At 39.2% G+C, this 18,040-nt stretch overlaps 1 protein-coding gene across 3 annotated transcripts in view; it reads left to right on the forward strand.

The window, feature by feature from the left end:
* The window catches only part of FAF1 (Fas associated factor 1), a 177,196-nt gene that overhangs the window by 147,723 nt on the left and 11,433 nt on the right, over nt 1–18,040 (forward strand). For 2 of the 3 annotated variants that reach the window (XR_015698573.1, XM_009461274.2), the window contains exons 16-18: nt 8,875–8,955; nt 9,363–9,440; nt 13,484–13,699. Coding sequence is in view for 1 of the 3 variants with exons in the window: in XM_009461274.2 (XP_009459549.2) it covers nt 8,875–8,955; nt 9,363–9,440; nt 13,484–13,699 (375 nt within the window). In the remaining 2 variants the exon portion in view is untranslated. Of the gene's footprint in view, nt 1–8,874; nt 8,956–9,362; nt 9,441–13,483; nt 13,700–16,520; nt 16,627–18,040 lie in introns of all 3 variants that reach the window. The other variant, XR_015698574.1, reaches the window with a different exon arrangement.

Consider the following 18,040-nt stretch of genomic DNA (forward strand, 5'->3'; position numbering starts at 1 on the left):
TCGCCTTTGAAGCAGGAAGTTTAAAAACAAAAAAATAACCTCGCTTTATGAAATTACTATTCCAGAGAGGGAGTATTTGACAAGCCGTCTGTACTCAATAGAGGGCTTTAGCCTGAAAAAAAACTATTGTCTTTTTGTGGTTTGCTACATAACATGTAGCTTTCTTGTAAGTCTTGTACTTGACAACTTCAAGTGTTCAAACATCAACACCTTTTCTTTTTTAAGATCTTATTGCAGTTGGTGCAACTTTTTCCCAAATATTACAATAGCAAACAGGATAGAGAGTCCAGTTTCTGTTACTGTTTTCTTAATAGCAACAATAAGTCATCATAAAATCACAAGAAGATACGCAGAAAACTCTTTTGTGTTTTAAAAAGAGAAGTCATCTCTATAGCTTTGCTGTAAACAGAAGTGTGTGTGAGAGAGAAACAGAACTGGAAACACTTGCAAATAACAGCATGAAATCATTAATGAGTCAGTTTATGCAGCTGAACTTCTCCACTTTGGATTTTTAACTTGCATGCACATGAAAGCTTCCAACACAGCTATTGCATAATTCTGTTTAGCACAGCATGTTTTGCAGTGCCCTCTGATGGTTATTTCGGTACAGGATGACTGTTACCACTGCCAGCCAATGGTACAGGTGTTCGCCGTGACGCTGGCTGTAGCTGTTCAGGAATCGCTTTACAGTCAGTTCCCTGTCACTGATCATCGACTCATGGTGTAGGCAGGACGCTCAGAACTGTGTCACCGACTTACCTCACCTGAGCAAGCGAGTCACTTCATTAGCTGGTGGTAATAGTATGGTTGGCTAAATCCTGTGCTTTTGTATCCAGGTATTAGTAAAATTTACCGGTGTAGTCTCAGAGAATTTTAATCAGGCAACTTTGGGGCATATTTCTATAATGTCAAGTGCTAAAATACTGTCATTTAACCAGCAATTGGATTTAATTTTTAGATTTGAATATTGTGTTTGATTAAGCTTTTTCTGACATAATCTTCAAAGAAATACCTTAAAAACATTGAGATGCATACGCATGCTCATAGTAGTCCAACGTACCTGTCTTGAGGTACGGTGGTGCGTAATTTAGGCACCCATTTCCCCTCCCAAGCTTTCTTAAAGGGAGATCAATCTGCTGTCCCATTCTTTTCCCTGCCCCTGCAAGGCTTCTGGGTTCATCATGAACCATTGGGCCTGTTGCTTGCTGCCTGTCAGCTGTGTTGACCAGATGACATTTTGGAAACCTGCTGCCTCTTTTGGACCACACTGTTGACATGCCATTGTAGATATGTGGTGTAGCTGTCATGCTGTCTGTTTTTATAAATTTGCTACTTAAATTGCCATAGTAACAACCCACAAATAATAAAACGATCAGCAGCGTACTGACGTTGTGCTCATGTGGCACTTCTGATAAGAAGTGGCCAATGGATAATTAAATGGTGGGTTCGGTGGCATCAACAGCAGCAAGGCCAGTTGGCCAGGATACAGTCCCACCCTCGTCAGTGCAGTCAGGTGTAGGGTCTGAAGTCCAACCTCAGGCTGTGGATGCAGAATACTCCGAGGCTACACTAATGATTTCGTACGTCTGATGGACATAGTTTCCTTTGCTAACCATGTTTGCTCCTCTGTCCCACACTACAAATGTTGATACCTCAACTACTGTTCAGGCTGTGGGGTTGGGGATTTTTGCAAAGAGGAAATAAACACCACTAAGGAGTTTCTCCTGTGAGTGAAAGAGGGTATCTCACAGCAGGGACAACCGGCCTCTGCCACTGTTGATCAAGGTGTGAACTGAGATTTTTCGGGGACTGACTTTGAAAAGAGCACGTAGTATCAGTTCCTCTTAAATGTCAGTGCCTGGTGCTGGACTTAGAAAAACAAATAATAATTGTAAAATATTGTACGCCCTTGGAATGTCCATTTTTAAACACCCTGTTAGTTTGCTTACTTTAATTGTATAGTTAAATAATCATCTCAGCGTGGCATGATGGGCCCAAATAGATCCGAGTTAGTTCCTTTGTGAGATTAATGTGAAGAGATACATGATTAAATCCTGGCATTACAGCACAACACACCTGTTTGGGGCCGATCCTGAACATTTTTTCTCCATTGCCTGAGGAGGAGGCTTCTCAAAGGATTACAGTAACACTTTTTGACAAGCTTATACAGGGTGGAGTTTCCATGTAATGACAGAGCTCATTTGATGATGTCTCAGTAATGCATTCTTTTTATTTTTCCTGTCAACATTTATTACTGTAGAAGCGTTGACTGTTACACAGCTGGTCCAACTTGTCCACATTTAAGTAACAGTAGGTCTCTCATCGTGTTTATTTTTGTCGTTACGCAACACTAGCACTCCTGCTCTTGGATTAGACTTCAAGGTGGAATTGTAATACCCACAGTTGCTTCAAAAACCTTCTTATTTTTACAAATACCAATTAAACCCTTTGATTCGCTTTAAACTATGCCTGCTGACACACTGGTTTCTCTATGGTAAAAGAGAAATACTTCAGAATTTTTAAACTGGAAAAACTGTTGTAAACAGGCTCTGACTGAAGATAAGCTGTAGAAAAATGTAGACTTGCAGAGTCACCGTCTTTGCTCTCTGATCTTAGGTGACATCTCTTCTTCCTAGATACTGCTACAGCATGAGGAACATGTAGGTCCTTCCTGACCAATATCTGGACAGGGATTTAAAAAATATGTAAAAGAAAACAAAAACTCCAAAACAGCAACATAAATTCACCTTCTTTACCCTGCCACAGCTCTTTGTAAAATTATGCTTGCATGTCTGTCCCTCTCTTGCGTTAGATGGGGCTTTACTGTCCAAGTGATATTTTCATAACTTTGCAGTAAGGAGCCTGGTATCACCATGTCTTCCTCCTCTTCTGCCTTGCTGCTGTCAAATGTAAGGGATTTCCTTCTTTTTTTTGATATGATAATTTAACTTTTAGCTTCCAACACCTTTTCTCCTTCTTCTTCCAAAGATATATCTCACAGCCACAAAGGAAGCTAAAGATGATTGGTCCTAGTGCATTTTCTCCTCAACTGTGGTCTGTTCGTCTTTTCCTCCTTCAGATCGGTTGCTTTCTCCACTCCTTACCTGCAGTTGTGCTCTCCAGTTAGAGGATGGCCTACGTGCTTCCATCAGCTCTGCAACTGCTGTTTAGGCACAGAAGCTGACATTCAAATCAGTAGAAATTAGGCATCTGAATACCTTTGATAATCTGTGTTCCATCTAACACTGTCATGTGTATCATGGTATATAGTATTTGCACAACAGGAGGCTATGAGAATAAATACATGAAATTCATTAAATTCCAAAGCGCAAAAGTATTATGGTGATGACAGCCATCTAACGAAGACTGTGATTTAACCCCTCAAAAAATCCAATTAGCACATTTACTAATTATTACTAGTTATAACTAATTAAACTACAGTAATCAAAATTTGTTTGATTAAATTTTCCAATTTTGTATTTGTAATATGATAGCACCCCAAATGATCGGTTTCCCATTGTGCACTTCACTGCACTGGCACACCAGCAGATACGAGCGCTGCCTTCGAGAGTTTACAGCCTATTTTGAACTTTGACAAAATGCAAGGTAAAGACAGAGGAAAGAAAAGATAAAATGACAATATCTTTAATTCAGGTGGCTTTTCAACTATACATGTTGATGGCTCCAGTCACTGAATATTCGCCTAGTTTCTCTTAATGAACAGCAGCTTTCCCTGCTGTACAGCCTGGGTGGGTAGATGTTGTAGCAGGACTGGCTGGCTTGTTTCCCGTGGAAAATCACTGCAGGACTGCTTCTTGAAGGTTTTGGGTTTGTTTTCTCTCTTGTCACTTGAGGTAATTCCCAAAAATCAGTATCTGGAACTGGGCTTTCAGCCTTCAGTATAGACAGGCAGGATCCTACAGTGGTTCTCCGTTGTTCTGCCCCCTCGTCCTGCCCCGTCCTGCCTCCCCACCTGAAGTTCTGCCACTGCAGAAACTTTCATTTGCTTTGTCTTCATCGTTCTCATATGCCCAGCACATTCTGTGTACACTTTTTTTTCCTCTATATTCCCCATCAGGTATGCTTAAGTTATACAATGTGCAAGTCTGTCATCTTAGTGAGTCAAATTAATGTCTTTCTCGCACTGGTTTGTTTGGACAAAGGGGTGTTTCTCTTTAACGCTCCCATGAATAGCCTTAAGCACTTGCAGTTTTTAATTTCAGGAGCGGTTCAGCGAAATGAACTGTCTTTCAGATAAGCATTCAGCATTTTTAAATACACTCTTTTTTTTTTTTTTTTGTGTGTGTCTTTCTGGTAACAGCCATTTACTCACTGATGCTCTGAGAAATGTCTTCTCCTCAGGGTTATCTTCTCAAGTTCTGCCCCGTCTGGTTTTACTTCACAGTAAAACTGATCCCAAAGGGCAACGGGGAATAAGGTATAACACATCTCCCTGAGACAAATCAGGTGCAAAGCTGATTCCTGGGGTTACATCATTAAATCCTATCTTCAGAAACAACAACAATAAATAAAAAAAAGGCCAGAAGAGCCAATGCTGACTTTCCCAGCAAAATAACCCATCCAAAAAGCCAAAGGTATTGTGTATTTTTTTCCCTGTGTAATCTGCAGGCAAAGGGGGCATTGCTCTCCTAAATGCAATCGGGAATCCCCCATTTCCATCATCCTGCATCTGAAAATGCCTGCTATTAGGTGTTTCAGGGGTAACTTCAGGAAATGGTTTAGGGAATAATTATTGAAGAGAGTTATCCTAATTTCTTCTTAACCTTATTTGTAAGTTTTTCTTAGTCTTGTAGCTCTGGATATTACTCAACAGAAGGTTTTATCTGGTCCATTGTAACTATCTCATGAATATAAGTGCTTACTATTTTTGTTATGACTTTGTAATATGCATGATAGCAAAGAAAATTTATACCTGAAGAATATATTCTGGGGATAAATGCAATTTTTTTTTAAAGTACCAACTTCCCATTGAATGAATGTTCCCCCCAGTGTTGCATTGTCAAAATGGGAAAGCAGAGATCTGTGACTTTTTCCCTTTAAAGAGCAAAGGAGAGTTGTCTCCTCATCTCATGCCCAAAACCCCTGGGACGCGGATGGTTTACATTCACGCCAGCCTTTGGTCGCTGCTGTGGAATTCAGAAATGCTGAGTGTAACCCCCGTTTCTGATGAAGGCTTTTTAAGTGACCTGGGATAAGCTGTTGTCTGTTCACACCTTGGTTTCTTGAAAAAGGAAGATGGCAATTTTACCTTCATTGCAAAAGTGTTGTGGAGATGCATTTATTGATCTTCAGTCGATGCTGCAATTTATGTAGGGTTTAACAGGAGAGCTGTCAGCTACCTCAGATTTTGGTAATGGATAATACTTACAACATTTTTTAAATTAATTATTAGTGGTATGACTATTTTTCTTCATGTGTTCTTTCTTAGTGCAATGAAGGATTCTCTGCAAAACATTTTCTTCTGCTTTTTCTGTCACCATTATGAATTTTCTTTTGTTGCTTTTGGTAAACTTGAGTCATCCTCGTACCTTGTATGGTTTCTCTGGAGGAAGAGATGACTAAAATAACAGACTGCATTACAAGAGGAACTGCAGTATGTAATGTTTAAAATTTGTCTAAGGTGTAACTTGGAACCAGCGAATGTTACAATTTTGCCATAATCTCTGTAGAGGAGGTGGTTCCTGTAGAGTGTGAGCAGTATTAACAAAACACAGAAATAGGTACAAAGGGACATTTCAGGATTACATCTCCTTCTTACCTAAAGAAATCTGGATTCCAGATTTGGTTTTAAGGTCTGTTTCAGTAAGAACAGTATTGTTTCAATGTGGTGTAAAGCTCGGTGGCACGGTCATTTACTTTCAGATGTGGCTCACGTATTTCCGTGAGGACCAGGCAGCCATGCGTAGTAATTCTTCACATTCCTGACATCTTTTTCATAATCCACTTTTAGGAGGATGATAACTGTGATGAATAGGGAGGAAAGAAATTATTTTTTTTTAAATGCCGGGAATTCATGTTTAGATTCTTGTTGTATAATCTATAGCATCAGTATTTTTTGCAGGTATCATCCAGATTATATAAATTAAACCAATTTCAAAAATTCTTCAGTAAAGCTCTCTGTAGGTAAATGAATCCTGTGTTCATCAAAAGTAACTTCTAATAAGTTCCTGGAGTTTTCTAGGCAGTTTGTAAAATGTAAAATAAAAGCCAGTACTCAAGTTCTTATAACTCTGATTGGTATATATTTTTGGAGTGAGTCTTTAAGAATTTTTATAAATTTTACTTTTTGAGGGTTGGTTTTGGTTTGGGTTTGTGTGTGGGTTTTTTTGTGAACTAAAGTAACTGTATGGTAATTGCTAGCAATCTTTGATGAAGGAAAGAGCCTGTAGTTGCGATAGTTGCATTTGATCTTTCTGTTTTCTCTCAAGCATTATTGGACTTGTGTGACCTCTGAAATTCAGTTAGTGTATGAAGTTAGTGTATGATATATGAAGTTGCAAAATATGAAAGCTAAATAGGCTCTCTGCAAAACAATTCTTAATATTTTTTAAAATGCTTGTCCTCTCGCAGATTGCCTGAACTCTGTCTTCCTTTGGTAAGCTGGTCTGGGAAGATAGTTTTGTTTCTCACCATTCTAAGATAAATTTATGGTATGCTTATGGAAAGTTTCCATATAGGTAGTACAAAACCTTTTCCTTTACTGTTACGTTCCATCTATGAGAAGAGTTGGGAAAACATCTGTGTATTCAAGAAGCTTTCCTCATTTTTTGATAACATAAAAATCAGAGCTCTTTAATTATTTCAACACCCCCTCTTCTCAGAAATGGAATATTAATGTAGGGTATTTTCTGCTATCAGGTTTGAAGTAATTTTTGAAGGTATTCCATGAACATAGCGTCTAAGGCTTGTCAAGGTCCAGAGAAGCCAAGAGGGGAATGGGTTATTCGGTGGTTATTGTCCTTTTTACGTTTTGCAAGAATTACTTCTACTCATGTCTTAGCTTTGCTGAACAAAGTGATGGTTTCTCTATCTTCTGTGAATGAAATTTAGGACACACTGATTGTAGAATAATCTTGGGTCCTGTTTCTATAAGGAAGAAGAGTTTCCTCTAAAAAGATCTTGTTACTTTCCAACTGGAGGTTGTATACCTTTTCCTGCAATTTGTCCTTTCCTCTTGTGGTCGCATGCTACTTTAGAGCTTTTTAACCACTAATATGTTTGTTTGAGGAACATCTTGGCACGTTTGCATGACATGATAGTAACAGCTAACCTATGCTCCTCCCATTTAGAATTGAGTTTTTGCCAAGTAGGGAAGTTTTGGGGAGAAAATTATCACTTTGCAAAATGATGCCTTTAAGTGGAATAAACCTTGCAGATGAATGAAAAAATTAACATAATTCTTCAAAAAGCAGTAGGTAGTAGACTTGAATTTCTGTGAAATACAGGGGACAGCACAAGTGCAGCCCAAGTGCTGTGTTACTGGTAACTACAGGTGACCGTGCTGAGCCCACCAGCAGTCTCACAGCTAACTCTTACTGATGTTTGTAGGGAGCAGTGCAGTTTCTGCAGGGCTCTGGGAGGATTATAAGAGGTAAGAGGAGTAAGCGTAGGGGAGCAGCCACTGTCTGGCTCCAGAGGCAGAGTATGAAGCTATTGATTGTACACTTTGCTTTATCAGACATCCCCCCAGTGCAGTTTTTCCGGCTTTCGGGGATAGCCACTTCTTGATCCTCCACCGTATGGATGACACCTCGCTTTGTCATTTGCATATTTTTAGTAAACCCTTTATTTTTTATGCTGTGATCGTTAATAAGATACTTTGCTAGGTTTGCTGGTTTGAAGTTGGCATGCTAACCTCATATTTCTTGTCTGCCTGTATCTGTGTATTTGAGACAATTCAGAGCAGGACTTGCTACTTTCCCGTCTTTGTATAATATTCAGCACAATGTGAAGTGAGGCCTTGGGATGATGTTTAATAGTCAGGACCCTGGATGGATCCTACTGAGGGTGTTTTTACCAAGGAATGACCTGGGAGCAGGCCTTCTCTCGCAGGACAAGTCATTAACTGCTGCCAGTCTGAGCACAGAGCAAATTAAAATCCAGCCTCATCCTTTAAACCTCAGCCTGTCCTTCCCTATTACAAGACCGTCCAAATTGTCGGCTGCGGGAGCGAGATCCCTGTGAGATCCTCCCCAGCACCAGCCCACACGTAGCCCTCCCAGGATCCTCTCCCCACGTGGCTGGCGTGGGAGGAGGCTGCACCGTTCCTGGAGTCTGCACCAGCCACGGCCCTGGGAAAGATGGCAGGGCAAAGAGCCTTGCTGCCAGGTCCAGCCCCCAAACCGGGGCTTGGACACCCCAATCTGTTACAAGGCAATTGAAACATAGCTTTAGGTAAGTCGTAATTTTTAAAGCCAAGGTCGCCCTTGAGGCATTTCCGAAATAATTTCTCCTAGCAGTAGTTAGATGAGTAAGGCAGTCAAATATTTTTAAGTCACTGGGGTTAAAGAGTGCTGGTGAACATAAAGATATATAAAATACTGGTCCACTGTTTGCTGATATTTTTTGTTTTCCTCTCTCTCTTCTCTCCTCTTCTCCTCTTCTCCTCTTCTCCTCTTCTCCTCTTCTCCTCTTCTCCTCTTCTCCTCTTCTCCTCTTCTCCTCTTCTCCTCTTCTCCTCTTCTCCTCTTCTCCTCTTCTCCTCTTCTCCTCTTCTCCTCTTCTCCTCTTCTCCTCTTCTCCTCTTCTCCTCTTCTCCTCTTCTCCTCTTCTCCTCTTCTCCTCTTCTCCTCTTCTCCTCTTCTCCTCTTCTCCTCTTCTCCTCTTCTCCTCTTCTTTCTTTTTTCTCTTTAGGATGAACGTGAAGCCAGAGAAAATGTGAAAAGAGAGCAGGATGAGGCATACCGCATATCACTGGAGGCTGACAGAGCAAAGGTGCGTGCAGGGTGAAGTGATCACATGAATGTTGGGACGGAAATCTCTCCACCGTTGGTGAAATCCCTCTGGTGCAGAGGACTGCCCACCTTCAGTTCTGCTCTTATGATGAGGCGGTTGCTGTAGGAGCCATTACTGCCCTCAGTGGTTATAAAATGGCACTAGATACAGTCACTAGGAGTAGACTTGACTACATCTTTTTGCTAAAGCAGTCCTGGCCCCACTTAATAATAGAAGTTGGGAAAGGAGTGATAGGAAAAGATCACTTAATAAATATCCTATTTCTTATATTAATTTCTACAGAAAAGTTGAGAAGTTTCTTTGCTTTTATATAGCTAATGCACATCATTAAACACAGCTGTGGCAAGTGAGGTGATACATGTGTGATTACTGTTTGTGTTCATTAGAGGGAAGCGCAAGAGAGAGAAATGGCAGAACAGTTTCGCTTGGAACAGATTCGGAAAGAACAGGAGGAAGAACGTGAGGTGGGATGTTTTACCTTTTCTGACAACTTTTTGGATTCGTGAAGGTTATGGACATTGCGACTTTCATTCAATACACATTGCAACTTTAATTCAAAGTATACTTTTTATGTAAACATCAATTTTTTTAAAATGAGTGTCTTACCACATATATCTAAAAAACATAGTGCAGCTAAATCATTTTCATCCACTGTTTAATAGCTTTTCTGTTCTATCATCTGGGTCACAATTACATCATCCGGGTTGAGATGTTAGATAGGCCTGCTAACAGGAGATCCATGAAACGAGCTCCACAAATGGTGGAATCTTTAGGAACCTCTAACCTTGTTTCTGCAGGCACTCCTTTTAAAAATATGATACCACGGAGCCCTTTCATTTGTTCCAGGAAGTAGCACAAAGCTGAGCTGCAAATCTGATCAAACAAATTGCCAAATTTCATTTTGGAGACACAACACTTTTTAAAAAAAAATTTTAAGTAAAAAAAAATCCAAAATCTAGAATATTTGATTTATGGTACATTTTAGAATTTCTAAACAGTCTTCTACAGAATCTTCCTTAGAATGAAAATTGTGTTTAAATGAACACCTTACATCTCTAGGCCTATATAAGAAAATAGAAACCCTGTGCTGTGAAGAGTACTGTTCCTCAAACTCTGTTATGTTGTAGATTCTCTTAATTTTGTAGATTCTGAGAGGCCCAGTGCCTGTCAGAGATGGCTCCTGCAGCCTCTTTCAGGATCTAGGCTAGCTCCTGTCCTAGCTGTGTGTCTAGGTAGGTATTTACATAAAGCCTCATGTAGAGGAATTATACTTGTATTAGTGAGTTCCTCTTTTTCACCTCCCGGCAAATACAAAATATGGTAAAAGGGCTGGGATCCATCCATGTTTCTTCCCCTGAAGTCCCACCACATTTCAAAGGATAGGTAAAATGGACTAGCCATTAAAATATTTCCATCTGTTCTGTGAAGTTCTTGAAATAGAAGTCCTTACAGAACTGCTGTGAAACACAGCTGATACTTGAAAAGGACTTTCAAAAGAAAAGTGATATTCACATGTAAATGTCTTGACTGAAATCACAGTTGATTGGGGGTTGTCCTTTGACTTCTAGGCATATAAGATTCTGTGAGCAAGTTGCTAATGAATACAAAGCTATATCAGCATCCCTATTGAACATATATTTCCTGAGTATGTTTCCAGTATTATATCAAATATAAATAAAATATTAATATTAAAAATATTTATACATTTATATAAAATATCAGAGTTCCAATATTTTTAGTGGACTTAATATAACTTCTTTGCTTTGACTCTCATGGATTATGGAGATTTGAAATTTGGAATTATATTCTCATTTAATTCTCCACTTAGTTAAAGTCCTTGGAACTCATGGAATCCTGATAAACCACAGCCTTGCTTATTCCCCCCCTACACGTGACTTAAATGTATACTTGACATTTCAGTCTTGTGTACTTTGCTGATGTGTGAAAAAATTGCATTATACAACTGCAAAAAAGTTGGCTATGAACACATTTATTATTCCCGGAGATAAAACCAGTAAACAAACTGTATGAGCAATGCATTTGCATATATATATTATGACCAAGATAATTGCATTAAAAGACCTGAACCATTTAAGCATTCAAGAAACTTTTAAACAGTACTGCGTTGTAAATACTAAACTCAGTCCAAACAGTAGTATTTAGAGGTTTGGGAAAGATGCAGTCCACTTCTTTCTTATCCTACAGTATCTGGTGACTTATTTAGCTCCTGTTCTTAGCATAAGCCAATAATGGGAGCTAAAACACAACTGAAGGAGTAGTGACAAAACTGGACTGTGAGAATTGTGTCAAGAATAATCGTAAGATGGTTAACAGCAATCGAACATAAATCAGTACTGTAGCAGTAACAGACTATTGAGCAATCAGCTCACACTCAGATTCAAGTAAGAAGTATGGTTTTCTTAAGTAATTTCGCACGCATAGAAACAATAATTAATTCTGCTTTGTTATATCTGCTCCTGAACCTTTCCTGATACCTTGGCCTTTTGGAAATTGTTTTCTTATGCAAAGGCTGCAAGACTGGTCCATGTTATCAAAATATACCTGGGCTTCCCTGTTTTAATGTAGACTGCAGTAATGAAAATAATAGGATCTGTTTGCTTAGTAGAACAAAAGGGATTTTAACAATAATGTTTACTAACACTCCCCATTTTCAAGTGTACAGATTACTTATACTGAATTGTTCTGCAACAGTGTTTACTTACAGAAGTGGCTTTATGTTCAGTTCGTCTATTTAAAATCTGACTATTGAGCTATTCACATACTGAACATCTTTTTATCAACAGACTGAAATTGCTTGTTCAGGTCCAAGAGTTATTAATGTGATCCGTCTCAGCATTGTTTTCTGACTTGGTTTGCTGGTACAGAATATCCATTGTAAATTGCCATTTTATGTTCAAGCCTTGGAGACGAGTTACTTTGGGGAGCGACGCACTCTTTGCACAAAGAAAAGAGCTCTAATGAGCTACTGTTGTTTATTTTTCTGTAATATAATTGATTGGGTTCAGTAAATAATGTAGCATCTGTTGTTATACTGTGTGGGGAAATGTCAAAACAGAAAGATAGTAAGCAGGTGGTTCAGAGAGAAAATTAAAATAGAATCTATTTAAAATATAATCTCATAGTAGATGAGCAAAAATGAACTCAAGTTCTATGTATAAATATTTATACTGAGATATAATTTGCTCAGAGGTTCGTGTGTAAGAAGTAGACTATTTAAAAGCCTTCGTAATCTTGCTTCTGCCCAGTCCTTTCTCTTTAATGTAATCATCCTCCATCGGTTTCTGTTACTAAATGACCTTGGGGAGGTTTTCAAAGGCGCAAACAGCAACTGTGTATCTTGAAAGTTCCTTGAAAATCTGGGTAAATCCATGCCTGACTGCCTCTTCAGTTTGGAAAATTGTCTTTTAGGCATATTTTGGGGGAGGCAGCGTGATCATGCTGCTTCTTCCATTTATTGACATTCTCGTTAACTGCTGCCTCAAGTGAGGTGATGCTGTAACAAGGCTGCTTTCTAAGCGTGATCTTATTTTTAACAGATGCCAATGAGTACCGATAGCGCTCAGTACCCTCGAAAATCAAGCCCACCTCGTTCAGCAGTCTAATATTAGGCATCAATTTAAAAAAACCCCTTCTGATCAAAGTATTAGTGTTGTAGTAGCTCCCAGAGGCAGAGGACAGAGAGCGCAGACTGGGCTCCTGCCTGTAAAATCTTGGCATCAGCAGTATGCACAATGTCAGCAGGAAGGCAAGCACACACATTTTCAGGTGTGTAATGGCGTTGCAATTTTGGGACTGATTTCATGCAAGTTGTTGCAGAAAATGTGCACACCTGTGCTTGGAGCCATCTTCCTGCAAATAATAATAATAATGGCTTGCTTTAAATCTTAAAGTTCCCATTTCTGTCCTCCCAGTTTTCTTCTTGGACCATTCCTACTTTTATATGTGCCTAATGTACCTTCACGGTATTTTTAATTATGTCTTTCAACAGTGTTTTAGTTTATTTAGTAAATCTCCTGCGTATATTTCCTTGTACTCTGAACTGCCACTAAGGGTCTTGTTTTTGCTGCAAATGGTCAATTACTCTGTGCAAGAGGAAGGCAATTTGATAAATGAATTTAAAGAAATACTTTTACTGCCTTTTAATTTATACCCTTTAAGGAAGCAATTGGCCACTTGACAATTATTCTCTCATTCAAATTTTTTCCAAGGCTTTCTGCCAAATGATTAAATTACTTATCCCCATCGTGCATTAACTGTAGACCTAATAATATGTGTTATAAAGAAGGATTTATTTTAATTAGTTGTCTGGTGGGCTGTTATTAAGGAATGAATAAAAATGATTTTGTCATTGAGATATAAAGCACAGCTATGGCTCTGGAGCACTGTGGCACATCTTGAAGTTCTAGAAGAAATAAAAAGAAAAGCTTTCTGTCCTTTTCTTCTGTTGCTAGCACTGCAACCTAAATGGTTATTTTTCCTTCCTCAGGCTATCAGGCTCTCTCTTGAGCAATCTTTGCCTCCTGAACCGAAAGAGGAGAGCACGGAGTCCGTCAGTAAACTGCGTATTCGGACACCCAGCGGAGAATTCTTTGAGCGACGTTTCCTGGCCAGCAGCAAGCTGCAGGTTGTCTTTGATTTTGTAGCTTCCAAGGGATATCCTTGGGAGGAGTACAAGCTGTTGGGCACCTTTCCGAGGAGAGATGTGAGTAAATGTACCTTTCAGGAATAAATACCACTACTTCTTACACCTGTATGTTAGATGACCAGTATGTTATAGCATAGAAGGTAAAAGATATGCCTGAATAGGTTAGAGTGCTGCCAAGCTCTGTGGCTGTAAGCAAGCCAGGTGCTAACCTACCAATGCTGTCATATGTTACATAGAAAATTGCGTTGCGAAATCTGTTTCCAGTGATGTTGTAAAAAATCCTCCGTTTCTGAAACAAACAAGTTGTGGACCATATTCCATGAAAACTGCCCGAATATGCTGAGCCGGCATCGCTCATGGCCTGTTTTGAAGGAAGCCGCATTGATATTAGTACGCTGTTATGGGCTGGTGCTTCTGATTTTTTTCTGGTTTTGCCTTTCTGATGTAATTTTATGTTATGAGCAAGGAAGGCTCAGTGTCAGAGAGTATACAGTTATGAGCTAATCAGTACATTCTAATAAATTACTCATTCACCTGTTACATAGTAAATAATCATTTATATCTCCTTCCTCGAAATTCTAACGATGTACCTGCTGTGACCAATTTTCAAAATCAATACTGCTTACTGCTTACAAAAGCCAATCAAATTCTGTTGATTTATCAACAGATATTTATGTGCTCGTTACTAAGTTTCTTTGAAAATCTACCTGTCTGTTTTCTGCTCTATTACAAATTAACTTTCAGTTCTTATTTAGCCGTTGTTACAGCAAAGGTAAAAGTCAGTGGGTCCAACGGTGCAGCAATGACCTTGGGCCCTGCATAAAAGGCAAAGGTAACAGGCACTACAGAGGTGACAATACAGAGCCAAGCAGCGATGGGTGAAGTTCAGCAGCTTTTTGGCCGTACTGCCTCAGTACCGCCAACGAATGGGGGCAGCTCTGGATCAGCCGCAGTTCTGTTTGCTGGGGGCACCTCCAGGTGACTGGTTAAGCCATTTTTCATCAAAGGAGCTCAGTAACTTGGGTTGCTTTTCCATTTTGTTTCCCATCACTGCCCCTGGAGGAAGTTCACTAGGAATAAGGCTCTGATTAGTGTGCTTACAGTACTGTTTTGTAACAGATACCTCTTGCTTTATCATCTTATTTGTAAGTACTCCAAAGGGTCGCAAGTACTCCAAAGGGGAAGAAAATAATGTCCTTAGCAAGCATACGACCTTGAGAGTGGATGTGATTTCTGACCAATTTTTGGCATAACCCTGTGAACAGGATTGTGTGCTTACAGCTTTTCTTCCACCTTGTCTTATATTGAGGATCCTAATCAGTCAGACTGAAAAGCAGCATTTAATCGATCTCATTAATCACTGATTAACTTTACTCCTTAAGCATGTAATATCATTTCCAGTGGAACCAAGGACTAGAAGTCATCTGTTTCCAGGATTAATGATCGTTCACTTTACTTGACAGAAAAAAACCCCAATCTTTTACAGTCTAAACAACGTTTTTGTATATTTTAAATATTCAGCAAGTCATACCTCCCTACCTGTAACATATTATGTAACATATATTACTCTAACTTTTTACATTTGTTTTGCACTTTAGACTGGCTGTTTCTTTACTTAATCACATCATCATCATTATTGATTTTAGTCCTCTGTAACAAACTCAAAAATTCGTCAGACGACACACATAAGAACAAATTTAAAAAGGAGCAGAAAAGAAAAAAAGACCACTAAATTAGACCAGGCTGGTATTTTCAGTACATTTGTGAAACTGCCAGGGAGAAAACACTGAGGCAAAGAAAGGAGAATTTAGTGGCAGGATACGGAGCTGTTGGTCTGTTGCATGGGAAGCAAAGACCCTGTCATCTTTTTTCTGTGATTCCAACCTAATAATGCCGTGTATGAAGAGTCACATAAATGATTCATGCCATTGACTCAGTGGCTGTGTATGAGTCCGGTTGCCATTGTGACCACCAGAGCTACAACAGACAAAAAATAATCCCCAGGGGTTTGCTAACCATTGAGAACTATAAATGACATCTACCATGTTCCCCAGGTTCGGAAAGTTGGAAGTGTGCAACTCCATAGACAAATTTTAAAAAAAAAAAAAAAAAGTAGTCATTGATGAATGCCTTGGAAGTATGGTAAAAGTATATATTCATTGCCTTAGGCTTCATGGTATATAGTCTCTAAAAAATACACTGTAAGTTGTCAAGACCCTTCTGCTATATGATACGTATCACAAACATCCATTGAAATCTGTGCAACAAGAACGGAGCACTTGGGATGCTTGTGCTCCAGAAGACAATAGCATTTAAAATGCCTGGTTGTATTTAAACTGCTCATAACGTTTTTGAAAAAATATGTTTGAAAGTATCAGAATTACTTTGCTGGAGTTTTTGCTGCAGTAAGATGAAAACATGTCTTCTCAAGTTAGTATTTTTTTCTTCTAACCTAATCTGTATTACAATAACACACACACCCCCAAAAGCGTTTCTGTCTTCTCAAAACGAGGGGATTATCTTCAACCAAATCAGCATTTTCTTGTAATAAACTTGTTAGAGCATTTTTACCTGCTTTTCAAAGCCATCAGTCCTGATACAGTATTGTTGAAGTATTTTTACTTCTTTGGTAAATAAAAATTCATTAGTTCTTAGTTCTATGTTCCAGTTGCTTACACAGATATCCTTAGCTAACTTAAAGTTCGTATCATAACCCTACTGTAAATACAAACTTCTACACATGAGTAAATACACAGATTAACCTTTTCCAGACACTACTTGTAGATTTTAAAGCAGCAGTGACATTCCAAAGCAGTTAAGCACATGCAGTGACTTGTTATTGGGTCTTTGTCACCAACTGTGTTGTTCTTTCTACTAGCGCTGAAATTAGATATTAACCGCCTCCTCCCTGAGTACCTTAACCAAGGCAGCACTACCTACCGTACCGCCAAGTGTGTATCACACGGGTGAACCTGGGTCAGCAGGTAACTTGTACCTCTAACTTTGAAAACGTTTGGCAAGCACATCTTTCGGAGTGAAAAGCTGTATTATAAGCTCTTTGCATTATTCTTAAATGCACCTGCAAAGGCTTTACGGAAGCAAATGTGTGCGCTATTTCAATGTATGTGCTGATTTTAGAATTATATAGTTCCTTTTCTTCCAAGAATTGCTCTAATCTTCAAAATGCATTTAACTATAACAAAAAGAGCTTACCCTGAGCATATTAGCATGCTCTGTCAACCTTCTCATTCAGTATTTCTTCTAAGTCCCTTTCTCTTAAAAGCCTTCGTCAACACTAATTTCAGTGGTCCTCCCAGCCTGCCAGCGGCAAGATCCACCTTCTCCCAGTACCCTGGAGACTTCCCCGCTGATCAGTTCCTGACCTCCTCCTCTGGTGGTGATCTGCAGCAATCTTCCAAAAGCTCTTTACTGTCTTAGGGACTGGGCGTTTCACCACGCTTCAGGCAAGAAGCTGAAGCTGTACCATGTCTAGCTGAAACTCTATGTGCAGAACAGATTTACCCAAACTGGTGTCAGCCACCCTGCTAGGGTTAATGATACGTTTGTGAGCGTTTTATAGTATCTGTCAGAAAGGGAGGTCCCGGCATGCTCTCTCTTTTGAAAGACTGTTTTTGAAAGACTGAATTTATTAATTTCTTCTGAAAAATCAAATTGCAATCTACAATTTCTTCTGCTCATTTCTCCTTAAGGTGGAGTATTAGCTATGTATTTGAGAGTATGCCTTTTGCAGACACGGTATTAAGAGACTTAAGCTCTTTATTTACTGTATCTGGAAGCCCTGGTAAGCCAAGACTTCTACAGTATTTCACATTTTATTTTTCTGAGCCACAGCTTAGGATCAGGTGGCAGTTAAGTCACTTAAGGTTATTTAAATGCATCTAAAATGTTGCTTAATAATTCAGAACCGGTTTGTTCTGTTTAGAGTATTAAGATTTTTTAAATCCTTTTAATTAACCAATTTCAACAGCAGTTTAAATAAACAGAAACAAAAAATCTGTCTCCCTTGAAAGGGCAGAAAATAAATTTAACTCAAACTGCCATGTCAATTTCAATTAGGTATGATCAGAATTTCAGTAAATTCAGGGCCAGACAATTCTTAATATTATATGGGAGTACAGAGGAAGATATTCCTCCAAACCCAAACGTGATCATTCATTCCTGTGCTCTGGCAGGAGTAATCCTCTTTGATGCCCACAGTGGTGAAAATAATACCACAGGATAGTAAGTTTAGCTGCAGCACTCAGCAGGCATAGTCATCTGAGCAGGTAACCATCCTCTGATGTTCTCGGAAAGGTAATGTTAGAGCATGAGCCCTATATTGCTATGCCAGGTAGTCTGGCAATTTTGTGTATCAGTTCTAGAAGCCATTCTTTGTAA

The sequence above is a fragment of the Nipponia nippon genome, unplaced genomic scaffold (assembly GCF_047370975.1).
Source record: "Nipponia nippon isolate SJK-2023a ecotype South Korea unplaced genomic scaffold, ASM4737097v1 scaffold_5, whole genome shotgun sequence".
Taxonomy (NCBI): Eukaryota; Metazoa; Chordata; class Aves; order Pelecaniformes; family Threskiornithidae; genus Nipponia; species Nipponia nippon.